Source organism: Varanus komodoensis, unplaced genomic scaffold, assembly GCF_004798865.1.
Source record: "Varanus komodoensis strain SLA01 unplaced genomic scaffold, ASM479886v1 scaffold47, whole genome shotgun sequence".
In the NCBI taxonomy this organism is placed as follows: domain Eukaryota; kingdom Metazoa; phylum Chordata; class Lepidosauria; order Squamata; family Varanidae; genus Varanus; species Varanus komodoensis.
This window is the reverse complement of record NW_025336045.1, coordinates 4,326,115-4,350,736: the sequence shown is the minus strand read 5'-3', so window position 1 is coordinate 4,350,736 and position 24,622 is coordinate 4,326,115. Positions and strand designations below refer to the sequence as shown.

The following is a 24,622-nucleotide window of genomic DNA, read 5'->3' as shown; positions in this document are numbered from 1 at the left end:
ATGGACCATTTGCTGTCCTTCAGTGGCACTGACCACCAGAAGAGCCCATCTTGTTATGATTTACTGCAGGACTGCTGTGGAATACCAAGTTTTTCTTCTTTTTCTAAAAGCACCTTGCTCAGAGCAAGAACGGCGGCATCCACCCTCCCTCAGTCCCACTGATACAGATGTGCTGCCACTGCTCTGCAAATGCTGCATCCGTGCAGCTTACAGCAACAGCCACATCTGCCCACTGCACGGTACGCTTACGAAGCAGCAGCGTTCTCTTCCAGACTTACATGTTGGCTTAATCCTTCCCAGTCACCAGCAAACTCTTCATGGAATCTTATTTTGTCTCAGTTCCAAAAAAGAGGCACAGGGGCTCATGGTAATTGCAAACCTTAGCTTGACCCATAACAATGATAATAAAATGACACCCTCGGGGGCAACGTAGGTCTTTATTCCAAGTATAGTTTCCAGTAATTCTACTGGCAATAAAAGTTCTTCTTTTGTTGCTACTTCAAGCATAAAGATTTCTTGGTGGACAAAATAGTCTTCTGGAGGTGGGGATGGGGAAGGATCCAAGTTTGACGTCTGTCTGCAGCATGGAATAGGTAAAATGGGAACAACGGCAAATGATGATATATGTACAGTGGCATTTCTTTGGAAGAAATTCTTGTTTAGACGTTGAATATCTCAGTTATATCTCTTATGTATGCATGAGTAACATGTATTGATAGCATTCCTTGTAATCTAGTGTTTTGACAGCTAAATAGGAGACCATAAGACACAGTTTGTGAATTTTAGTTCATCTAGTGCAGAATCTACAACTTTCCCAGAATCTTGAGAATATTAGGGCTTAAAAAAGAAGTTCCTAGTCCATGTGTTTTCAAAGCTACGATCCTACTTTCTTCCATCCATCCATCTCCTATGTTTCTGCCTTAAAAAATATGCTCAAGGAAGCTAAATATCCAGCTTAAAACACCAAATCATAATTTAAAAACAAAACTCTATTGATTTCTCAAAAAAAAAAAAAAGTCTGCACTTTGAGGAGTGAGTGGGTGGTGGGGAAGGCTTAGTGGCTAGATGCCATTTATTACTTTGGAAACCAGCTTTAAGTCCCTGTCCCCCTTTGCTGAAAACTGAGTAAGAAACCCCCTACGCTGGACATCACACCCCTCCTTTTTAACTACTACACTGTTAAAATAATTTTCATATTAATGATAATTATTATAAATATTTATTATTATTATTAAAATAATAACAACAACTTACCCTATCTACAATAAAGCCTTCAAGGCAGTGTACAAGAATTTAAAATAATAAAATAAGTATAGTAAAAACAGTAAAACATCAAAACATAGAAAACTATACATTTTCAAAACTGAAAAGGTATTTATTTGTTCATTAGTTTATTACAATTCTATACCACCCTTAGTCAAAATCTGTAGGTGATTTACAAGACAAAACTTAATATCACAAAACACAGTCATATCTTAAAACAACAACACTTTGTGTTAAAAGCAGTAACCAAGATAAAAGCCAGCAGCAGTGCAAAGATCTAAAACTGCATGGACACAACATCTTAAACATGAATGGCTCAAAAACCTGGGAAAATGGAAAGGTCTTCACCTGTAGAGAAAAGATGAAGGCACCAGGCAAACCTCTCTGGGGAGGTCTTTCCACAGCTGAGGTGCCACCACTAAAAGTCCCTGTCCTTAGGAGCTGCCTGCTTCATATCATTTGGCAAGGGCATCCTCAGGTGAGCCTCTGAGGGCAGTCTTACAATCTGGGCAGAAATAAAAGCAAGGAGCAATACTTCAGGTAACCTGGCCCCAAGCTGTTCAGGGTGCTGAAAGTTAGTATTTGCACTCTGAATTGGCAATTTGATTCTACAGTTGTTCCTGTCTTCTGGCTTCAAGCCAGGCCTTTTCAAGGCATGCCTAAGAATTGCCTCCTGTGAATTGGCTGGCACTATTCCCTGCGCCAAGAAGTTGTTTACAACCTCCTGGACCCTGCCAGACATCCCTCCTGTTAGAAGTAAGAAGCAGTAGAGAGCAGGAGTCAAGCACACAGAGTGTTGAACAGACTTGGCCACGTACCCCCTCTTTAGATCTCAGTGACCCAAACCCACCCGATACAACTACATCAGGCAGCACTCCGAACGCCTCGGCTAATGAAACTGCATGGACGGTGGGGACCAAGCCGAGATGAAGGCAAGGGACTCTAACTTCAAAGTGTTATGCAAATTTGTCACAGCGTGCTCCTGAGATTACCACCCACCCCGTCTCTGGCTCAGGCTGAAGCAGGCCGTGAACCATTCAGCAAAGCTCGGCTGGGCAATTGATGGAAGGTCCAACGGCGGTGAATGTTTTCTTGGTTACCTTTGCTGCCACAGAGTAGGCAGCATAATGAGATCTAATCGTGATTAGTCAGACTTAGCTGTGTCTTCCTCCACCTGTATTTCAGTCCTTTTTGTTCTGATGTTACTGCCCTCAGCTCAGGTGTAGACCAAAGAGCTGCCAAGGCTATGGCTGGAGGGAGTGGGTGTTTGGGAGTGCAGAAGGCATCTCCACCTCCCACAGACCAAGGCTTCAGCAGGAGCACCAGCCCCCGGAGCCCTCTGGAGCCCTTTGGTCTCAGCTGGCGGACTATCTTCATGTTCCCTGACTTCTGCAGTGGGGAAAGGCTGATGTGAGTAGAGGCCTCAATAAGAAGCGACACGACCATGACAAGAAGATGTTAATGCCCCCACTTTCAGATCACCATCCTCCTGTCCACTTGAGAAAAACACATCAAGGGTGTCTCCTCCTACGTGCATTAGGCCAAGACCATATTGGAACGGCCACATGCTTGGCAGAACGTCTTAGTCATATGAAGCAATGAGCCGCCCTGGTTTTGATGGCCTCAGCATGGAAGCTGAGATCCATAGAACAATAATCCCAGAGGCCTTCAACACTAAGCTTGAGACCAGATCCATCAGTAAAGTCAAGAGCACACCCCTTCTAAGCAACCTGTCCCAGGAATTTCATGTAGATATTAAACAACATGGGGTACAATACAGATCCCCATGTGACACCTCAAGCCAATGGCCTAGAAGTTGAACCATAATTCCTCAGCACCATATCTTGGATATAGCTTGATAGAAAGAACCTTTGCAAAACCATAGCAGATGGTCTCAAAAGTTGCTGAGTGGTCTAAGTGAACAAATAGGCCTCATGTTCACTTCCCCACTTCCTACATCATCCACCAAGGCAACAAGGTCTCATATCCTGGCCAAAAGCCCAACTGAAATAAGTCCAGACAATCAGTTTCATCCAGACACATCTGGAGTTGTAACACTGCCACCTTCTTCATCACTTCATCAGTTTAGCAAATGGTACATTCGAAACAGGCCTACGGTTAAGACAGAGCTCTTGGTTCAAGGGAAGGCTTCTTTAATTCTGTTTCCTACTACTTAAGCAACAGGGAATGCCCCCCTCCCACAAAGAGGCATTAATCACATTGTTTAGCTAAGACAACTCTGTGCAGGAAGCCTGTTTTCAACTAACTGTTGAACATTTAAAGGGTAGATTTTCCTTTCTTTTTTGGTACTGTTAGTAGACAAATTAACAATGAACACCCAAATAGATCAGATCCGACACACAGTGAAATTCCAGGGACGTGTTTGTAAAAGGTTGAGTAACCCCAGTGTCTAATGAGGAGACACTGAAAAGCACGATGTGTCAATCAGCTACATAAGTATCCATCCCTACATAAATTAAAAAAAACCCTTAAAACACCTTAACAATTAAAACAACACATGAATCAGCTAATGTTCTAACACTGAGATTTCTCTGTAATGGACAAGTAACATTCTTAATTAACGAAGCAATAATATTTACATATTATTCAGGAGAAGATCAGGAGATTTAAGACAGAGAAGGTCCACTTGGCTCTGCTCCACTACTGCCCATGATTATGTTCCGAGGCGAACGTTTCACTGTAAGTGGTACAACGGGACAAGCAGTCTCCCATTCTGGTTGCCCTGGCTGCCTTTTCTATCGCTGTAAAGCAGGAAGCAACAATGCTGCTACTTCAAGTCCTGGGGAAGTGCAGCTATGCCATGGGGCCTTTTCAGAGTGGGGAGGAAGCAGAGCAGGGGGCAGTTTTGCGGAAGGCCCCCACATGCAGCCTTCCAGAAGCCCCCATCATTTAAAAAACAGATCGACAAAAAAACGCACCCCACTTATATGTGTTTGGTCTCCCAAGAAGACGGCACTCCCACCCGCGTTGTCAATGGAAAGTACCACTCTTAAGGAACTCTGTGCTGATCCTGCTTGGGACAGCCTTCACTTTTTGGGTATTTCTGCTCTCCAAATGGTTCTCTTGTGTCATTACAAACACTGCAATAAGATGAATATTATAGCAACATAAAAGATTGTCCTCAGAAAAGTGTATTTTGAAATAGCATACACAGATTGCTGCTAGAGTTCTGAATTTAAGCAAATAACCACTGACCTTCCTATACAGCAAAACCGTTGCATTCCAGAGATAAATGTGGGGTATCAGGTACTTATTTAAGTCAACAAAGTGAGGATTTCAGACTGGGGTGATTTGGAAGGTATAGGATTATTCTAGGGTTAATAAGATACTCATGGTAAACCACAGGCTGCTCTGAGGAAGCGGTATTTCAGCCTTATGGATCTGTTGGAGAACCCCTAAATATCTCTTAATCTTATGCCAAATTGGCAGAGGTGGCAAGCTTGTCTCTGAGCAGCGCCCCTCAAAGGGAAAGGCTCACACAACTGCATGTTCTGTTAAAAAAAATAGAACCCCACCCAGCATTTGGAAACCAGCATGTCAAGGAAAAAGCTGGGCTAGGGCCTTCTCTCCAAAGTCTAGATTTGTATGTGCAAGGCACGCTTCTGCCTGGGGCAGCATTTAATCAAACATGCGGGGGCACTGCAGCCTCAGGCTGTACAGTCCAGAAACAGGTTTGCCTGTGAGAGATGGGGTTTTAGTGGTGTTCAGAAAATAAGTGCAGATTAAACAGTTCATCATTTCAGCTTAAAGGTATTGTCTCTTCCAAGTCTTTTTCTTTCTCTTGCTTTATGAAAAGTAAAAGATGGTTTTGCTAGGAAAGAGATGGAGGAAATGGGTGATAAATTTCTTTTTAAAGCACCTGTCTCTTTTATGCTTTATGGTCAGTTGGAACCGTTTCAAGTATTACCCCCTTTGTCCCTTTTTATTTCATATAACAAAATTTTCAATAAAGTATTTGTACAAAAATTAATCTTACTGACTTTAAAAACAGGAGGTTATGAGGCAATCGAGCGCTTAGTGCTGCCTGCTGATAACTGCCATTAGCACATGATCTGCTCTAAGCTTTGCTGCCCCTTGGTTATGCTCTGAAGCTGGAGCTGGTTCACATATGAATGGGACAGCCCTGGCTAACTCCTCATGTCCAGTGACTTGCCAGTGAACACAAGCACTCCCTCTCCATGTAGGAATACGAGGGGGCTGTTTGTGGGGCTGAGTTGGTCATAAAATCCCTCGAGCTTGAAAAATCCACATTACACTATGCAGGTGTCAACTTGTCTTCTACCAATGGGATACTGCTGCGTTCACACCATCGGTACCTTACACCTACTAAGTCCAGTTTTGCACTTGACAAAATCCAGACCAGGGCACCAGGAGTCACACGATCCCAGCTGTTCTTCTCCCCCTCCTTCCAAGAAGATCAGGACAAAGTCTTTCTAATTAAAAGGCTTTATTATGCTGAAGCTGACTACCTAGGCTGGCTTTGCAGTACGAAAGTATCCAGTTTTGGAGAAATCAGTAACACAAAAATAAGCAAAGTTAGACAAGTGGCCATTAGGGAAATAGGGCTGACAGACAGCAAGCTGATCCCAAACTGATTGCTTCCTCTTCCTTCCAAACAGAAAAGAGCAGACTATACCTTCAAGGTGGACAGTCCCACTTATGGACCAATTGCTTGGAATGTCTGGTGCTTATCAACTGGTCTGCCCTGTTAACCTGAAGCTGAACCTTGGATTAAGGATGTTAGGTCCTTTGTCCAAGTCCCCCTGCTCCACATTTGCATGCTTACTAAACTTTCCCACAGTGTGGGAATAGTGAGTGTGCATTCTAATCCCTCTTCCTCATCTTAGCCAGAATCTATTTCCACAATCTTTTTTATTTATTGGATTTATACCCCTTTTTAAAGAACTCACAGAGGCTTACATCATTCTCCTCCCCTTGCTCTCAACAGTACTGTGAGGTAGGTTGGGCTGAGCATCTGGCTGGCCCAAGGTCACCCAGTTGGCTCCACGGCTGTGTGGCGACTAGAACCCTGGTCGCCTGAGACCCAGGCTCATGCCGTGAGCCATTACACCACACTGGCTTCCGATTCCTAAAGGGTGTTTTATAGGAAGGCCCTTCACATACCTCGGGCATTCAGACAACACTATAACCCACACTCATGAGTTGAATGTGGGTTGAATGCTCTTTGTTGCTGAAATGTGAGTTACTGTGTTGTCTGAAGCCAGCTGCATTAACAAGCCTTGAAGAGCATTGTTGGATTTTGAACTGTGGGTTGATTTGTTATCTTTGCTGGCTTCAGACAATGCAACAACCTGTAATACAATAGCTTACCTGTAACTGTAGTTCTTTTAAGTGCTCATCTGTGTGCTCACAGGTGTGGGTCAATGGACCTGTGCGGAACACTGTTTGAAACATTCTAGAACTCAGCAGCTTTTTTTTGCAGGAGTCTTGCCCCCTCTCCCTGAGCATGCTCAGGTGTGGTTCCCACCTGTATCTCAGTTCCATGTCTACTACAGCAGAGGAAAAGACTCATGAGGCAGAAAATGGTGAGGAAGGTGGATTATATAAGGCACACATGACCACTTGAAGAACCACAGTTTCAGGTAAACAGCCTGTCCTCTTTGTGTTCTCTGTGACTCACACAAGTGGGTGTCTATAAACCTAAGACCTTACCAGTGAAAGGAGATGTCATGCAAGGATCAGGGACAGAACAGTTCAGCTGAAAGAAGCTTCTCTCTAGCTCTGACGTGCAAGCAGTAATGATTAATATAAGTGGATGATTGCGCCTAAGTGGCTGCAGCACAGAGATGTGGTATTGGCCTTGCTCTGATGAATATGATTCAAGAGGCTATTCCCTTGTACGGTGACCTTTTTCTTGGAGAGCAGGTGGCAGATGAGCCAGTTGGCAAGCCAGATGAATGGTAGACCTGACCCATTTGGCTGAGTACTGAGAGGAAATTGCATGACCCTTTCTATTTCTATTTATTTATTAATTAAAAGCTTTTCTAACCCGTCCACTACAAACGTCTCGGGATGGCATGGAAAAAAATGTCTGTTGTTCACTGAGATGAGGTCAAGTCTGCCTGGGAGAAGAGTAGGTGTGGCTGGAGAGGAGGGGAGCAAACTGAAGTTGCCAGGGCCACCATGGGGTGATCAATGCACAATGTGACCTGTTCTACATCTTGTTCACCACCTTCATGTTTAGTGGAAATGGAGGAAGGACTAAGTCCTAGAAGGTGTTGGCCTTGCACAACTGGATACAGGAAAGGTTGGTTCTCTGGGAGCAGGTAGCCTCTATTTGGTCTCCGGGGAGTCCAAAAGCACCACAATAAACTGCGGGTTGCAAGTGAGGTTTCTCTACAATGATTTGTAGGCCTAGAGAGATTAGAAGATGAGGACAATTGAAATGCTCATTGAAAGTTGTGGCTGAGAGACAGTGATAAAGAGCTAGTTATTGAGGAAAAACTGTGATTCCTGTCAGTCTCATCTGTGCTACAATAACCCTCATTCATGTTGAAAAGATTCTCAGTGTAGTAGCAAGGCCTAATGGGATTTGGAAGAGCACAAGAATGAGGAGTGGGAGGAGGGGTGTACAGGTATATGGAAACATGCATCTGATAGGTTTATTGCCGCAAAGTCATCTCTGTGGTGATGACTATGGCTAAGATTGTCATCATTTTGAATTTTGGGGAACTGTATCATGCTGTTGATGCTGCAAAGATGCAGTATAGGGTGAAGGCCTCTATCCTTTTTGAGGACTGTAATGTACCTTGAGAACCACCCAGATGTCTTTTGAGCCAGGCAGGGCTGTCTTAACAGCATTATGGGCCCTGGGCAAAGCAGTGTTTACTGGGGCCCCTACTGTTAATTTTAGAAGTTTTCCAATTTTCCAAAGGTTAACATACACAGATTACTATGGGGCCCACGGGCAAGTGCCCCTCAGGTCCATGTGTTAAGATGGCTCTGGAGTCAGGGGGATGCTTTCAACTGCATCTCGGGCAAGAAGGATAAAGAGTTCTTCCCTGAGAGGTGTTGTAGGGGGCAAATTCATTGAACGATGCAACACCCATGAGCAATCACGGAAAATTCCCATGTGTCTCAAGTTATGTGGTGTCATGTGTGGAGACAATGTGTTAGTTTACTGGGTGATAGGGTCCTGTAAAGGACTCCATTGTGGTAGTCAAAGACACTGCTGGTTCTGATTGGTGGTTTTGCCATGACTGGATTGGTGGAAGGTAGGCTGGAAACGATGTTTAGAATAAATCGAGAGGTAAGGGTTGTTTCTAGGTGCTCTATTTGGAACTGAATTGTGCTGTTGACATGGAGGCCATGGTGGTCCAAGTACAGTTGGGACCATCCTGTTGGAATCTCTGTGGAATGAGGGGCAACTTTCATTCTCATTGCTTGAACAGCATTGTGTCATTTGGAAGACATTAATAGCTGAATGAGAGATCCTACAAGCCTAATCTTGTTTCTGGATATAATCCAGGGTTAGAACTCCTGTGTGTCTTCACACTGAAATAGTTGCTGCCATTGATTCAGACTGGCAGTCCATCCTCTGTCACGTGGTATTGCTTTGCTGACTTGCCAGCTGGTGTGCCTCTGTTTGACAGATTGTGGTGAGTTTTCTAAAATCGCAGGTAGTTCATCGAAGAGAGGGGCTACCCCATCTCATAGAAATTGCTGATATGTCACCATGCAGGCTTGGTAGTTTGCCATCTGTAAGGACAGGGCAGTTGTAGAAGAGATTCTTCAACTGATGCTGTTGTGTTTCCTACTGATGCAGTTGCATCTCCTACCCTCTGTGAGGGAGGAATAAGACGGATTTCAATTATGAAGCTTCCACAATATTCCAGTTTGGTACTGGGTATTTGAACAGGAGGGAACAGCCTCTCTACTGAACCTTATAAAAATCCTCGATCTTACGTTGGGGGTATAGAGAATGGCTTTGCCCATGGCTATTTAATCATCTAGAGAATGAGACCAGCAGTTCCATGTCAGCTTGAACCCTGCTAAAGACCAGGTCAGAGACAGTCTGATCTCTAGACTGAAGGGTTGGTAATCCTCTGAATTTGCTCTGTGGGAAGCTTAATGTCATCTGAAGGAGGTGAAGTGTCTTGGTCCACCAGAGCGGCATCTGGAGAGGATGCTGATGGTTGGGCAGAGGAGGGAGTTTGGAGAGGCTGTGTAAATTGAATGATCAATGGCGACTATCTAGCAAGCACTTAATCTGGAACATTTTAAGGGACAACATTAAGGAAGAAATTGTCCAGAAGTGCTGTCATAAATGGAGATGTAGACTGATTGGGCTTACTGGACTGGGCTCTGCAGAATGGCCGACCTCAAGAGGTTTTTGCCCCTCCTCCTAGGAGGCCTTGAGCTTGAGTGGCAAGGAGAGGACTGTTGGTGTTAGTAAATTTGGTAGTTGGGGTCTTCATAGTAGTATAGTGGTTCCAAGAAGGGGAATAGTAATTGTAATAATAGTAGTGTGGATAGTATGAAGAGGCATCTCCAGGGAGATCAAAGCAGGATCTTAAGAAAACACCTGAAGAAGTTAATGACACCAGAGAAGTTCACTGGTGCTTCTAGAGATTTGTGTGAACAGTAATATGGCTTGGGAGAAAAATGATGAAAAGATCCATCCCCTAAAATGGATCCAAGGCATCAGAAATCATCCTGAGAATTCCACCCTTTTCAGACTCTAATTTTTCCTAATGCTGGAATCAGCAGGTGGGGAAGCAGTTGTGGTGTCAAAGGTCTAGCCAACTGAGCTGGAGCTAAGCCTGGTTCTTACTTGGTGCTGGAATCAATTCAATGGAATGACTGTATGTGTTTCATTTTTGGTCCTGGGGAACTAACCATTGCAGGGTGCTTGGGGCAGAATTCAGTCTATTTTACTTGCTTGGTATTAACTCAGTAGTGTGGGCACCAAAGGAATTGTGCCGCTGGTCCAAGGAGACAACTAAAGGAGTAGGTATCAGACACCTCAAAGAACAAGCTGGGTGGCTGTGTCCTCCATAAGTTTGGGGGAGGAGGGAGGCAGTCCTGTGTAGATAGAGGATGAAGTGGTACATAAGGGTCACTTTTGTACAGCCTAATCTGCCACTTTTAAGGTTTGCTCCCAAAGGATAGCATGAAGGGCGCCAATCTATTCTTCCTTGCCTGTTAAGTAAAGGCCTTGCAATGGCCTTTACAGAGTTGTTCCCTCTGAAGATCTGTCCAATGACAGGAACTTTTTACTACAGTGAGAACACTTTCTGAAGAAGGCCTTGTAGGCTTTGTAGGCCTTCTTGGGGAAAAGGAAAAAAAAAGGAGGAGAGATAGAAGAAAAACTATTGAGTGCCTCAAAGGGAAAGAGAGGAAAAAGTAGAGGAAGACTGCATAAGCAATATTATTATTGTTGCTATAAGGCAGAGAATGCGCCAAAGTACTGCTTTTGCCATAGTGGAAAGAAAGGAACTAAGGTGCAGACAGAAACCATGTCTGGAGTATGTGTGGAGGAAGGGGATGCGTCACCTGAGAGAAAGCTCTACTGAATTCCAGAATGTTCTGAATACCTATTATTCCATATGTGCGAGTCACAGAGACCACGAATAAGAACCTACAGTTCAAAGGCAGGCTATAATCAACCCATACTCAACTCCTGAGCTTGGGTTATGATGTTTACGTTGTCAGTAAGACTCTTGCCAATGGAACTACACTTTGGGCCACAAATTTATACTACATCCTCCAGAGTAAACCAGCCACAACGCACAGGCAAAATCAGGAGCAAGCCTTTTCATGTGAAATGACACACCCACAAAATAGTTAAACATTCTGCACCCTGGACTCTGCCAGATGTTCCGTCTCCATTTGCAGCCTGGCTAAATCATCCTGTACCCAGTCTATGACCATTTCAGCCACCTCTTTGGGAAATGTAGAGACAAAAGCATGTGGGATTCCTTTCTCACATAGCCGGATATCTCCATCTGGAAACTCCATCTTCATTTCTTCATAGAACTGTACAGGACACCATCTGTCTCCAGTTCCATAGTAAAAAGTCAGCTAAAAATCAAAGTAGAAAAATACCTTACAAGTAAGAAAAATATAAGAGATAAATTCAACTGTCAAACAGAAGATGAAGACTTGGCACTGGGATAACATCCCCATCTTAGTGGACAACCTCAAGCCTAGATTCCATTTAATAACACAAGTATAATAATGCCTCACACAGCACCATTATGGCAAATTACAGAATATCGTACACATTGGAAGTAATATAAACAGTGCATCAAAATGATAATGGGGATGCTCAGGATTCGTTAAATGAAGAAGGCCAGGATTGCAAAGCATTTTTTTCAATAGAAAGTCTGAGGCAAGCGCTAACTGCATGCTGTGGCACACAGAAATACGCATCCGGACTGTAACCGACTTGAAAGCCTATCCCCATATACAGTGTACACAGCGGACAAGAACTGCACAGGGCACTAGGCATACGCTTGTGCATCCAGTCTGCATACGGACAAACCTGAATGAGAAAGCCTTCTTCTGGATACAGACCTCTCCACAAAGCCACACTCCTAAGCCTCACAGCATGGAAGAGGATCAGTATAATTAGCTTCCAAGAAAACATGTTCAGGATGTGTATGTCATGTTGGGAGATCCTAAAGCTTCTGTTTTGGCCTTCAGAGTCAGATTAGATGCGAGAATAAAGGCATCAATTCAAGATCTGTAATTTTTGTATAATTTAATTCGTACTATTAAGGACCACTCAATACATAAAAGGCATATTTTAATTAGTCAAATACTTTTGATTCATTGAACTTAGCTGTAGCAAACTAAATGCAGCAACCCTAGAAATGACATGGTGCAGGATATACATACGCATCATATCCTGTCCTTCTCCAAGTACTGCTTAAACAAGAATAACTTCAGTAGAAGTCAACACCATCTGCATGGTTCAATATTCCCTTCTGCAATGGCAGAAACAAATTATAATTCAGTTTTAACCTTAAAATTTTCTGAGCTGTCTCCCATCATCACTGATAAATCAATGAAATAAATCACAGAATCAAAGCTAAATCTTCAAGGTATTCCTCTAGTCTAGAGTCTCAGTCAGGTGAATACATATTTAATTCACTAGACTGCAGGACTCATAAGAATATCCAGACATATTTTCAATCTGTACAAAAGCTTGTAATTCCGTGCCACCCATATAAAGTAGCCAACAAAACCCCTCCAAACTTTAATTTTGTTCATCCTTCACTATCCCATGTATTTTCTAACTATTCCAATTTCAAACTTGTTTTTGGAGGGGGGGTCTTGAACAATTTATCAAATGCAATTTCCATAAAATATTGTATGAGAATTGGGAGACACACAACGATGGCAGATGTTGTAAAAATACCGAAAGAATCTGAGATTGCTATCAACAGGATGTTTACATTTAAAGAGTTTCTAAGAAAATAATGATTTCCTGCCATTCATTCTGCTGTCATTGGGGTTACAACATCTCAAAAAAGTGTACATTACCGACAAAAACCCCACAACCTCTTTTCCCTGTTCCGTGGCTGTCTGTGATCCATGACAGAAAAAGAAAACAACTCTCTTAAAGTATGGCAGGTATTCATAGGGTGTCTTCATAGGGTGGACACAGGTCTTCTACACAGTGGACCATCCTCGATTGGAAGGTGCCCCCTGTTCAAAGGTTGTCTTGCGCAGTTCTGGTTTGAAGACAAAGCGCAGCAAGAAGTGCCACCCCTCCAGCCCCAGCACTACAATGGCAGACTGAGCCCCAGGTTACCTGGTCTCAACCTTCCACACTCCGTGGAGATGGACTACATTTCTCTTTACCTAATAATCTGGATTTGCATATATATATTAGCACATACAAATGTCATTCAAACTGCTGTTCTCCCCCACACCTTTGTTTTTGGTAATGCATTCCCCCTTTTGGCCATTTGTATGGGAGTGCCTCCTGCTGCAGCCATCCCAACTTCCTCCGCATGCCTTTGGGCCATACAGGGGTCTCAGAAATGTCCTTAAGGAATAAGGATGGTGGATGGCTGCAGGCTGCTGTTTTCCCTAGCTGTGTGCCCAGGCGTCAAGAAAAGGGGAAAAACAAAAGCCAACATGGTGGATGAGGGGGCTAGAGATGCCAGCAGCTAGTCAGCTGGGGGGGATCAGGGAAGCAGACAGGAAGCCAGAAGGAAGCCAGTGGGTGAGTGGGGGATAGAAAAACAGTTGGCTTTCTATGAAACAGGCTTCTGTTGGCACTGGAGTAGTTCAAAGGAATGGTTTAGTGTGTTGGGGTTCAGACCCTACCTCTGCCATTTATACAGGCTTCTTTGTAAGTTACTCGCCATTCATGCCCAGCCATTCCTTTATGGCAGCCATTTGGTGGTGGTGCCCAGGATAGTTTATCAGGTTGCCAAAGGGGCCCCAAAAGTTGCTTTTGCAAATATTATGTAAATTACCTTCTTCTGTGATGCATGTCCTTATTTTTGTTGATTCATAAGTGGACACTCTAAGGCATCCTTCATTTCGAATATTATGCTTAGTAGGGCCAACTTAAATCAGAGGAAATAAGAGCAAACAAGAGCAACCTCCCTCTAACTTTCGGCTGTAGATATTTCTGTCTCTCTTCCATTGAGTTTTCTCCATCCTCTAATCTTTCTCCTCCTCTCTCCACTGCATCTTTTGCTTACGTTAAAAACAAAAACAGCAGCACCTCAAGCAAATACATAGAAAACAAAACAGCAACACTGCTCAGTTTCGGGAAGCCCTGATTCTGGCTCACAAGCAGCCATTTGAAAACTGATGCCCTGTGCAGTGCAGTATGTTAACAAGAGCCACCCACAGTAATTAGCCAACAAACCTATCAAAGGCTGGCTGGAATTTGGTTCATGAAGCTTCAGCACAGGAAACCCTTTTCCTGAATTCAATAAGCATACTGTAAATTTGCCTTAAGCTATTTTTTCACTGTCAACTTTCTTCTTCCAATCTCAGTAAAATAATGAAAACAAATGATCTCTCTCTCTCTCTCTCTCTCTCTCTCTCTCTCTCTCTCTCTCTCTCTATTTTGAGATTCTACTTTGTGGTTTGAACTTAACATGCATTACCAGTTGGATGTAAACTGAAGTGTTGGTGTTAACCCAAAAGCACTTCACATACAGCAATTCTCTCACAAAATGCCTCTGGCCATATGGAGATCAGCTGGTGCTCTCCTGTACTTCCTTTTTCTTATTCTGTCAAGACTAAGCAGATTTGTTAATTTTCAAGAAATGCTGGGTTAAAAAGAAATCTAATGAATGAAACAACATTCTAAATGTTACTCATTTCCCTAGGTGCAATGCAATATTGAATTTTCTTGCTGTGCCTTTGGATAAAAATGGTGATAAACTATTTTAAAATTGCTTTCAAAATTGTAGGTTATCAGAGCAATGAAAGGCGTTATCAGGGAACACTTGAATTTTACATGTTGCTCTGAGCAAAGTAAAGCTACACATTTAAGCAGAGATATTAAAAATATAAACCAAGCACAGTTAAGCCTTTCAAAGAAACATGGATCGCTCTCCCATGCAAAACTGGGTCCCAGGTAGCAGATTGTTGCTTACAGCAGCTCCTGACTTGACTAGGTTGAAAACTACTCCTTCTAGACCACTTCTTGGATCTGGGGTTTCTAGGGTCAACTATCGCTACCTTGGGTTCCCTGGACACTGTGTGGCAGCTCTGCCAATTTCTTCTTACTGACATGGTTCGGAGCCCAGAACGGTGATCTGTATCTTCCTTTGCTTACAGAATCACACAAGAGTAATATCAAAATAATTCAAACTTGTAGCAGATATGCTCTGTAATCTGCAGCGATTCGGGGCACTGTTCACATAATACAATGTTATGAAGGATGTTGAACCTGGAAAATTATATGTTTGAAGGGCATGAGTCAAACTCCATTCCTTACTCTACCAGAAAATGCACTGGGAATATTGAAGTCCAGTGGATAAAGAGATGTGTTAAAGAGATCTCATTCATGTGCAGACTCATTGGATTGTCTTAGAAAAGTTATGATATCCAGTATCCACTAACCATTAAGAATAAGGATAGCCACATCATTAAGCAAGCTGAAGTGGCCTGCCTCACACGGCAGATATTAGAGTAGCCTTCTCCAACCTAGTGCCCTGCAGACAACTCCCATATTCTCCCAGCTGGCTACTTCACAGTACTACTAGAGGGCAACCAATCGTCAACAATTTCGTTTATTCTTACAATTATTTTATAGGAATCTGCATGGCAGACAGCATGGTTTTGAAAGGTGGTGAAGAAATATATTAAGGGCACAATCTTATGATTAGACAGAAAAAAAATCCTACAACTCTTACCATCCCTTAGCTAGCCATGTTTACTGGGGCATCCTGGGAGCTGTAGAACTTTTTTTCCCAGCCTTTCCATCTTAAATAACGAAACATCATGTTCTTACTACTTTGGAGGCACCACGTGGCAGCAATTTATCTTGAGGAACACTGAATTATAATTTTCTTCAGCCCTATAGATTTCAACTAAAATTTCCATCAGCCCCACGATAAAACAAAAGAACCCTTCCCCCGCCATTACTTCTATTATCAAGTGATTGCATCTTAGGGCTGACTTAATGGAAATGTGGAGTACAAATGGAATGATGGAATAAATGCAGATATGCATGTACACACACATCTCTCATGGGCAAATTTAACATATGGTTTGGCCTGAAGACAATGGTGCTCAAGGCAGCTAATAATATGACACGCACATTTAAAAGTTCATGCACGTTTAATAATGCTGCACATAAAAAGGCAGCCTCTGTTGAATGGAATTGATTAAAAACGCTGTACAAGTTGTACACTTTTGTGTTAAGGTGCTCATGTGAACAAACTGCTCTTGAGCCGAATGTAACAAATGAACCAGTGCCTATTTTGTAACTCACAATAGCCATTTCACTTATCTTCCATTTTCCACATGCTCAGTTTCTGTCTACCTTATAGTGCTAACTTTTCAAATCTTGGGTGTGTCACAGAAGGACTAATTTGAGCATGTGGGAGAGAAATTTTGGACATTGCTCCATGTGCCAGAGCCTGCTTAAATGCTACGTGTAGCAAAATCCTCATGTGCAGCTTTCCTAACTTCCACTCCGGACTTCAGCAGTATGCAGTCCAAAAAGCATATGGGACCTGCCAAAATAAAAGGTGTTCCTGGCTGTGGAGAGCATTTTAGATCTATTCATACAGTGTAGTTGGAAGATTTTCCACAACTGGAGGGAAGTAATTTACTCTGGCTGTGGGCAGAGAGTACGCATCTGTAGTGTCTTCCGTACTGCTGCTTTCCAGATTATGAGCCTTTCAAGGGCAATAACTATTAAACTGCTATGGACAGCTTTGGACACTGGGTCAAGAAAACTGTGCAACACCAGACCAGCTGTTTCAATAAAACCAGCTCAAGATTGGTTTTGGCTGCTTCAGCTCACAATTTTTTTTTCAGGCTGCTTTAACAAAATGAGCCCGTGCTTTAAAAGAACAGTTTTTTAATTCTGAAAAATAGGGGCCTATTCAAAGGTATTGTGACTTCAGTTTTACAGTGCATGACAATTCATCTTTATGGAGGGTCTCAGGCCATGACAGAAAACGATCCTGTGTTGTGTGCACATATAGGACTTCTATATACCTGCACCAGGGCTTCACCCTTTGTCTTCCATCAGCAGCTCACAACAGGGACACAGAACGCTGCCTGGATCAAGTCAGACCGTTGGTCCACCTAGGCCAGTATTGTCAGCACTGGCCGGTTTCAGCTCTCCAGATTTCCAGGCAGGGATCTTTCTCAGCCCTACCAGGAGGTTCCAGGGATTAAGGATGGGGCCTTCTGTAGGCAAACATGTGTTCTCTCACTATCCTGCAGCCCACTGTGCTGTGTGAATTGTGGAGAAGAAGTGGTGCTGGAGGGAGGATTCTTCCAGAAGGAGAGAAACTGGAAGCACAGCTATTTGCCTGATGCAAACTAACCCACTCTGGAACAGAAGAGAATGTTACATTCTATACCCACTATGACCTACATGGCTAACTTCTGGATCTATTGAAAAGCAAAAGCAAACTTATGCCTGGAATTTAAGAAGACTCTGCAGAAAGAGTACCTGTTTACTGATTTTCTAGCCACAAATTCTACTCATTAAGTTTTAGGGACATGTGCATCTTGCATTAGGCATACACTATAGACATATTCATGCATGTCTACATATTCAATTACTGTTATCACTAATGAATCTGGGGATGGGAGAACACAATCAATGCAAATTTGAGGCCTAGCAAACTTGATATATGTGTATATCTCAGCTCACACATCATCTTCAGGTGAATCCCACAGGAGATTTGGGAAAGATAAAAGGAAGCATTTCATTAATACACATAGTTAAAATGAAGACTATACTACCACAAGATATAATGATGGTCACCAGTGTGAATGGTGGTAAAAGAGGATTAGGCAAATTCATGGAGGAAAAGGCTATCAATGGCTACTAGAATGAGGGCTCTGGGGTGCCTCCCACATCGAAGCAGGATGGTATCATTGCACTCATACCCTGCTTTTGGTTTCCCAAAGGCTGCTGGTTGTCCACTGTGGAAACGGAACGCTGTTGGACTCCTGGTCTGATCCTGCATGGCACTTACTTCTTTGGTCTGGTGCAGTGCACAGAATTACCTGCTAGCAAGTATATGAAGTGGACTTGAGTACATTTAATTCATGTGCTTTGATTCAAGTTTTATGTTAATTGCCATTTGTCCTAGGATAGCCAATGGTGTCTCTGCATTGGGTGAACTGAACGTTTGGACTTTAATTGTCTACTTAAAATCTTCCTCTTGCAAAGCATCTGATGTGAATCATTTCTGCCTCTAAACCTAGTGACCTACTTCTGCTAATGGACTCTGAATGGTCCCAGCCCCCTCCAGTCTCCTTACTTGTTAGCACTGCTGTATTGGGACACCCAAATTTGAGAAGAACCATATTTCCTCTTTCTTCTTGACTTGTACTAATTATGCTGTGAAGCTGGGCTTGGAAAGACAGGAATAATTTAGTGTCTCTTCTCTCACCTCCTTCAGCACGCAACATGCAAATGGGGTCCAGAAATAACTTTTCTCTTCCACAGCAGCTGGCACTGTCAGGTGTTAAGATTGGCTTTACACTTATGATCACACTGACTACTAAGCAGCATAAATTTTTCAAAGTGACAACTTGCCAACTCTACAGCAACTTGGACTCTAGTTCCTGTTCTTGTAAACTTCCAACCTTTATTAGTCAAACCTACTTTTACTGTCAGTACACTTCAGGTTGAACTTCACGCCAGTTCACATTTCTCCCCTAATTTTCACATTCCCAGAAATTATTAGAAGGAAGAATTAAAAAAGAGGGAGAGGTTTAACTTTACCCTTGCATCTGGTTCTGCTGTGGGCTTGCCAGTTTTCTATAACTGTGCCTCAACTTAAAAAAATGTTTTCCTGGGTACAGTGTGCCACTTTAAAAGTGCAATGACACAGAGGAACCAATAAAACACAGATTTTCAAAGAAGGTTCTCAGGTGCCAAAGCACTGCTTGGATTGACATAGTCCAGAAAAACAAATGGAAATAAATGAAGGCACCTGCAAGACCTGCTGTTTGCCATAGCCTTTAATTAAGGGAAGTTGGTCTACTTTACAACTATAATGAGCATAATGTGAATTACACTGAAGAATCTTGCTTGTATAAAGATATTCTGAGAAGAATACATCAAAGAGGAACTAGAATATTTGTTAATCTAATCAGAACAGGTTACTGTGTTTAAATATTCATAGCCCAGCAGTGGCTTGCTCGCAAGGAGATCCTTTTCTCTGAATGAGTCCAAAACAATCTCCTTGAGAGCAAGCTGGTGCATGCGTAGCTAGTCCAAAACCTCTATGGTGGGTTGGATAAATGGGCATGGCGGGCTGGATCCGGCCCGTGGGCCGTGGTTTGAGGACCCATGATTTAGAGGCTTCAGTTTAATGCAACTTACCTCTTTTCTACCACTGGAAGAAAAAGAAAATATTCAGCCAGCTTTGCAGTGGCTGCCCCAGTTATGTCATGCCTTCCAAAGTGCTGGATTGAATCTAAAGTGCCCTCTAGGCTTTGGTGCTGCACACCTCTAAGACCATCTTTGCCTGTGTGAGCTTTGCTCCTGCCATTTAAGATCCTCCAGGTTTCCCTTGATCCAGGGAAGAGTAGATGCACAGACCTGGTGGCCCAAGAAATTTGGCTCTATTCAGGACCACTGGGACTGAGCCATTCAGATATTTAGAAAGTCTATTGGCTCACCACATTTTAAAACAGTGGATAGTACAGTATATTGACCGACTCATTTAGGTATTTATATTTTTATAACAAATTTGCTTTTCATCTTGGTTTTATTCTGGCGTGGCTTTAATCTGTTTTAGAGATATGCTTTACATTTGTAACTTTTTCAAGTGAAGCACCCACAGAATTTTCTTCTGCTTGGAATAACAGGTAGCATACAAATTATGCAAATAAATTAATAAATCTAAAATTTTAGATATTCATTTAACTTATCTTGAATACAGGATATCTGTGTTATTCTGATTTTTAATATTGCAATATTTTATTAATGGTGTAATAATGAACATTACATCCTAAGGCAACATACAGATGCAGAACATCTTTCAAAGAGAAGTATGCAGACCAGCTCTGCAAAGCTAGCGATCTGACAAAAGGGCCTGTTTTTTGAAGAGCATGGTAGCATAGTAACTACTAGCAGGCAATTTAAGAAAACTGAAAAACAAAGGATTACCTTCTTCAAATGCTGTCTTATAATAGCACTGTTTCTCTCTGTGATCATCCTCATCTCTTCACTTCCTAGATACATAACATTTGCTGTGGAAGTAAGAGATACAGACACGATAAATCCAGTTTATGCAGAAAACTAAAAAATGGTGGCTACGGTCATCAAATGAGGTTGAGGCAGCTCCAGTTAGCTAACGTAACTAGTAAATTCAACCCTATGAAGTAAATTCAAAGCAGCATTGAGATTAATTTAAAAACCAAAATATATAATCAATCACACAAAATGAAGAACCATAGAAGAAAAAAATATAGGAACAGCAACCAGCAGAACCCAGAAATGCAGCGAGGAAAGGAAGAAGGCCTCAGCCTTGATGCACAACCTTCTTAGTCCTGGAGCTGCATGCATTACTGGGGGCGGGCAGACTGGGGCTGCGGATGTACACACACACACACTCCTCACCTCCCTCCAGGAGACTGCTTTAGTGTTGCTGTGGGAGTGGGAGGCTAAAGCCCTTTCAGAATTGCTGCTTTCCCACCACCATTTCCAAATGCCCCCCTCCTCCCCATAATTCCACTTGAGATTGCTGTCAGTGGGGTAATGGGGTCGGTGCTATCAAGTAAATTCAGAGCAATACTGAGATTAATTTACTCTCCTTTGCCACACACAGAGCAGCTACAGGTGACTTCAGAGCCACTGGCTACACGACCCTGGTATATGGCGTTAGGGACGGGCAGGCGTTGCCAAGGAATCATAGAATAGTAGAGTTAGAAGGGGCCATGAAGGCCATTGAGTTCAACCTCCTGCTGTGGTAGGACATCAGGTTACACCATCCACTCAGATGGCTGCCCAGTTTCTTTCTGAATGTCTCTTGTGTGGGAGAGCCCACCACCTCTCTAGGCAGCTGGTACCATTATTGTATTGCTCTGACAGTGAGGAAGCTTTTCCTGATGTCCAGCCTGAATCTGGATTGTCACAACTTGAATTGATTATTCTGTGTCCTACACTCTGGCATCAGCAAGAAGAGATCTTGATCTTCTTCTTTGTGGCAGCCTTTGAGGTACGTACTTATAGAGAGATATCATGTCCCCCCGCAGTCTTCTCTTCTCAAGGCTGCCCAGTAAGAAGCAGACTGCCCATCAAATAAGTGAGGAAGACTGAGTTTAAAAAACACCCCCCCCCCAAAAACCCCCCAACCATAATTTTTACTGTAACTATTAACCAGCTTGTGAATAATACTTTATCAGTCTGTAGCCTAACAGTTCAATGACTTTGCAAGGCCTACTTAAACTGATAAAGCCTGTGAAGATTGCCTTTTTCTAACCGTTCCACATACCAAATAGGAGGAGGTAGTGAAAAACGAGTAATTTGAAGGGTTGCAGTTGCTCCTGGGTCAGGTCTAATGTACTTAGGGATAGAGAAAATTTCCCTTTATGGTCATGCAAGTGACCCCTCATTTGACCTGGAAGATGAGATGCCCCCCTCCCTGCCTGGGCTCCTTCCCTTCACTCCCAAGTCTAGGCAATTATGCATTAGAGTCAGTTTAGTCACATGCCTTTGCTAACAGACACTGCTAATGGTGCCAAAGCATGCTTGATTTATATACGATGGTGCAACATTGATGGGACTCCAAACCAAGGACCAAGAGAAGAAAAGAGGGCTTTATATCACTGGTAGCTCTTTAACTCAAATGTCACAGCCAAAGCTTAATATCCACATCAGCTAAATTAATAGCCCCCCTACAAACACACCTTACAAAGCTTAATGACTGAAATCAATCAAGCCCCTTTCACTCTTTACAGCTATTTGAAACCAATTCAATTAAGCACTGATTGTCAGACAAAATTATCTGCATGTACACCACTGAAGTTCAAAACCATTCATACATTCAGACTACACAAAAAGACAAGGAAGCCAAACAAGCAAGCAAGCAAGCAAATGATGGCCTGGGCTTTGAAGCAATGGGCTGACATATTAACATTTTGTATTCAAATGCTCAGCTGATATCTCTAGAACAAGAATTCAGAAAGAGACGTTGATGGACAGCCTTCTCTTCTTTTTTTTCTAAGGCACGCTCTCACTCAGAGAGCAAACAAGAAACCTATTACATTTCAGTTCATTCCCTGTAGGGCTGCAAACTTAAAAAAGAAACTTTAAGGTTTGCCAATGGATAGTTTTCAATTTGCATAGATTTTAGTAACTTGTCCAAGTGAGCAATTGCTATTTCTTTTCCTGTGGGAGAAGTGGTAACCTTCACTCCATCGACAGAGAGATCCATCCAGCGATTTAATCTACAATCTGAACCCACTTGTATAGTCAATAGTTTTATCAGCCGCAGCACACATGTCATTCCCTGGAAGACTTCAGGTTTTTGCTTGATTACTGCAATGTCCACATGCCACCTGGTCGCTGGCTTGCAGCAGAGAAAATTGTATTAATGGAGACTCATTGGAAGTTGAACGGTCATAATGCATTGCTTGAGGCTATATACACTGAAAGTTAGAAACTTGTCAGTTAATGAAAAAGAAAAAATCCAAACAAATGTGGTCTACATATGTCAAACCAATTTAGGAATACAGGAGAGTTCAGCATGACAGACTTAACTCAGTTAAATTTAGAAGTGGATGTGAGCCCCAAGTTAGCCAAACATAAAAAATATTTGATGCGGCAACCTTAGCTGTGGCTGCTGCACAGAGCACCACACTGAACCAGTACAGTAAATCAAGAAGCAAACAAACGCCATACTATCTAGCTGCTAATCCAAGCATCTGGGATCCTTTGTGACATAAAACATACAAAGTGACGTCACGGCAATGGAACAATACAGAAGTTCCAAGTCAGATTGTTTTCCATTTGGTTAGCCAAGCATTTGAAGAATTTTTTTAATGCAAAAAGCAAAACATGCACACAAAATACATTTCTGTTCCAACAAAGATGATCACAAGGATAGCCGCAGGCTTCTACCTTCTCTAGCTCTTCTTTAGAAATATATTCTACACAAACTTGACAGTTTGGCTGTAGTTTAAGGCATGAGAGACACCTAAGAACTACTGAAACACACTGGTTAAGTTGCCTTTCCTTTATCCAAGAGAGCTCCTTCTTTCCTTCCTTCCTTCCTTCCTTCCTTCCTTCCTTCCTTCCTTCCTTCCTTCCTTCCTTCCTTCCATTCATTTAAAACATTTCTATCGCAACAAAGCCTTGGGGCGGCTCACAAAGAATACATAAAAACATACATAAATAATAATGATATAACAATTTAAAAGAAAAAAAACAACATTAAAAAACACCCGGTGCATTGTCGGCTAAAAATTTTAAAATCCTAATTAATTCAACAATTTAGCAATTAAAATAAGTTTTAAATAAAAAGGTCTTGGCCTGGCGCCGAAAAACATATATCGACGGCACCAGGCGGACCTCTCTGGGAAGCGCATTCCATAGATGGGGCGTCACCGCAGAGAAAGCCCTCCTCCGGGTACTCACCCTCCTAATATCGTTCACAGAGGGTTCCCGGAGAAGGGCATCCATTGCTGATCTCAAGGGGCGGGAGGGCAAATATGGGCGCAAGCGTTCCTTTAGATATCCAGGTCCCAAGCCGTTTAGGGCTTTATAGGTCATCACCAACACCTTGAATTGGGCGCAGACTTCAATCGGGAGCCAGTGGAGCGGACGGAGAACTGGGGTTATATGAGAACAACACCCAGTCCCTGTCAGCAACCTGGCAGCTCTATTCTGCACCAAATGAAGTATCCGGACCGTCTTCAAGGGTAGCCTCACGTTGAGCGCATTACAGAAATCTAATCAGGAAGTGACCAGCGCGTGTGTCACTGTCTCCAGGCAGTCGTTCTCCAGGAAGGGACGCAGCTGATGTATCAGCTGAAGCTGAAGGAAGGCGCTCCTCGCCACCGCCGTCACCTGAGCTTCTAGAGACAGCTCAGGGTCGAGGAGCACTCCCAAGCTGCAAACCCTTTCCCTCAGAGGGAGTGCAACCCCATTTAGGACAAGGCCCAAGTCCCCCATCCTGAGGCCCAAACCACCCACCAACAGGACCTCCGTCTTGTCTGGATTGAGCTTCAGTTTATTGGCCCGCATCCAGCCCATTACCTCGGCCAGGCACCGGTTCAGCACAGCCACTGCCTCACCTGGATTGGTGGAAAACGAGAGGTAGAGCTGGGTATCATCAGCGTACTGATGATTCTGCAGCCGACACCTCCTGATGACCTCTCCCAGCGGTTTCATGTAGATGTTAAATAGCAAAGGGGACAAAATGGACCCCTGCAGAACTCCATGGCATAACTGCCATGGCGCAGAGCCATAGTCCCCCAGCACCACCTTCTGGAATCGGCCATTGAGACAGGAGCGGAACCACCGCCACACGGTGCCTCCAACTCCCAATCCCGCCAGCCTATTCAGAAGGATACCATGGTCGATGGTATCGAAAGCCACTGAGAGGTCCAGGAGAACTAACAGGGATGCACTCCCCCTGTCTCTCGCCCTGTACGATGACCTGTGCAGGGAGAGAGACAGGGGGAGTGC

The 24,622-nt window shown here is 43.1% G+C and overlaps 1 protein-coding gene across 1 annotated transcript in view; it reads right to left on the bottom strand.

The window, feature by feature from the left end:
• Positions 1-1,205: 1,205 nt before the first annotated feature.
• LDAH (lipid droplet associated hydrolase) overlaps positions 1,206-24,622 on the bottom strand; it is a 103,825-nt gene continuing 80,408 nt past the window's right edge. Inside the window, 2 exon segments of the mRNA XM_044445157.1 lie at positions 1,206-11,328; positions 20,099-20,181. Coding sequence (XP_044301092.1) covers positions 11,092-11,328; positions 20,099-20,181 — 320 coding nt within the window. The 3' untranslated portion in view covers positions 1,206-11,091.